The sequence below is a fragment of the Nicotiana attenuata genome, chromosome 12 (assembly GCF_001879085.1).
Source record: "Nicotiana attenuata strain UT chromosome 12, NIATTr2, whole genome shotgun sequence".
In the NCBI taxonomy this organism is placed as follows: Eukaryota; Viridiplantae; Streptophyta; class Magnoliopsida; order Solanales; family Solanaceae; genus Nicotiana; species Nicotiana attenuata.
In genome coordinates, this window is record NC_032000.1 from 12,759,411 (window position 1) to 12,761,277 (window position 1,867).

Below are 1,867 nucleotides of genomic sequence, written 5' to 3' on the forward strand. Positions count from 1 at the left end.
AAGTGAGAATAAAAAAGCGGGTGACATGTTGAAAGGAGTTTTCCCAAGTATTTATTGGACTCCTTGTGCTGCACATTGTATCAACTTGATTTTTGGTGACATTTTCAAGTTAGCCCCATATTCTACAGGTGAACAAGTGGTTCTTATTTTCTATTTTAAGTTTTTAACCTTCATGTTAAATATTTCATACTTATTAACTATGAAATTTGACTTCCTACAGTTTTTGCTAAGGCGGTCAAGATATATTCTTACATTAGTCAAAGGCCGTTGTTGTTGAACATGATGAGGAGATACACAAAAGAAATAAATTTGGTGAAACCAGCTAAGACAAGATTCGCAACAGCTCTCTTGACCTTGCATAGCTTTTACCTGCAAAAGCAAAATTTGCGAACCATGTTCTTGTCAACCGAATGGAGTGAGAGTAACTATGCAAAGGAAGCTCTTGGGAAAGAAGTTGCGAGATTTGCTATTAGTCCTGCTTTTTGGAATGACACTGTTCAAGCACTTAAAGTTGGTAATTCGTTGGTTACTGTACTTCGTATGGTGGATGTGGAGAAAAAACCACCAATGGGATACATTTATGAAGCCATGGATATGGCTAAAGAAGCTATTGAGAAAGCATTTGATCATGATAGAAGGAAATATGAGAGAGTGTTTCAAATTATTGATAAAAGGTGGGATGATCAGCTTCATCAACCTTTACATGCAGCAGGGCATATTTTGAACCCCAGATTGTTTTACACAAACAATGAGAACAAGACTTTAGATTTAAACGTTTGGAAGGGGTATCATGCATGTGTTGCGAAGTTGGTGCCAGATGAAGCGATGCAAGACAAAATAGGGGAAGAGTTTGGTGTGTATAGGCAAGCCGATGGAATTCTTGGATTACCTTCGGCCATTAGAGGCAGAACCAAATTGGCACCAGGTGAGCAACTTTTTTCAATTGTTTTCCTCTTTAGAGCTTTAACTTTCAAGTTATTAACTTCTAAAATAATACTTCTACAGTTGAATGGTGGATGCAGTTTGGTTATGAAGTTCCAAACTTGCAACAGTTTGCTATTAGAGTTCAAAGCTTAACTTGTAGCTCATCCGGATGCGAGAGAAATTGGAGTGTTTATGAACATGTGAGAAGCTATATTACATTATTACTAAATTAAAGTTTATCTCAATTGTCCTAAGTACTCCTCTTAGTTACTTTTTACATCTTATTATGCAGATTCATAGTAAGAAGAGGAACAGGCTTGAGCTAAAGAAACTCAATGATCTCGTGTTCGTAAAATATAATAGAACATTGGCTCGTCGTTACAAAGCTCACAATATCATTGATCCAATTTTATTGGATAGCATTGATGAAGAAAATGAATGGTTAACCGGAGGCCCCGAAAATCATGAAGAAGAAGAAGTGTTTGAAGGAGAAGGTCTCACTTTTGGTCATGTTGCTATTGCAAGTGGAGTTGAAGAGAATGTTTATGGTTTTAGGGGAAGTACTTTAAGGAGCAAAGAAAGAGTATCTACAAGTACAAGTACATGTACAAGTAGAACCCTTATTAATGAAGCATCCGATGAAGAAGAAGAAGATGATGATCAATATAATAACTCGAACATGATGACACTTCAAGAGTTTGGAGATCTTGTTGAAGAATAGGATGTTGCTCCTTTTGTGGTTTTGTTTTGCATTTGCTTAAGATATTATGACTTTTGAGGATTATTCACTATCTAGTTTTAGTATCTATTATGAAACATTTGCTTAATATGTTATTTTTAATGAGTTCTTAGCCATTTATCTATGCCTATTTTTTTATTTTTTTATGTGTTAAATTGCGCTTCACAGCAAAAAAGCGCGGGCTTCGCTTCACGCTTCTCGCTT

At 35.9% G+C, this 1,867-nt stretch overlaps 1 protein-coding gene across 1 annotated transcript; it reads left to right on the forward strand.

The window, feature by feature from the left end:
- On the forward strand, window positions 280-1,645 carry LOC109235897. Its single transcript, XM_019402144.1, has 3 exons — window positions 280-925; window positions 1,006-1,124; window positions 1,217-1,645. The coding sequence occupies exons 1-3, from the start codon at window positions 280-282 to the stop codon at window positions 1,643-1,645; spliced, it is 1,194 nt and encodes a 397-aa protein (XP_019257689.1).

Coding starts and splice junctions, on each gene's coding strand:
- LOC109235897 (XM_019402144.1), top strand. CDS start 280: ATGATGAGGAGATACACAAAAGAAATAAATTTGGTGAAACCAGCTAAG. Junction 926..1,005: donor CAGAACCAAATTGGCACCAG/GTGAGCAACTTT, acceptor ATACTTCTACAG/TTGAATGGTGGATGCAGTTT. Junction 1,125..1,216: donor ATTGGAGTGTTTATGAACAT/GTGAGAAGCTAT, acceptor CTTATTATGCAG/ATTCATAGTAAGAAGAGGAA.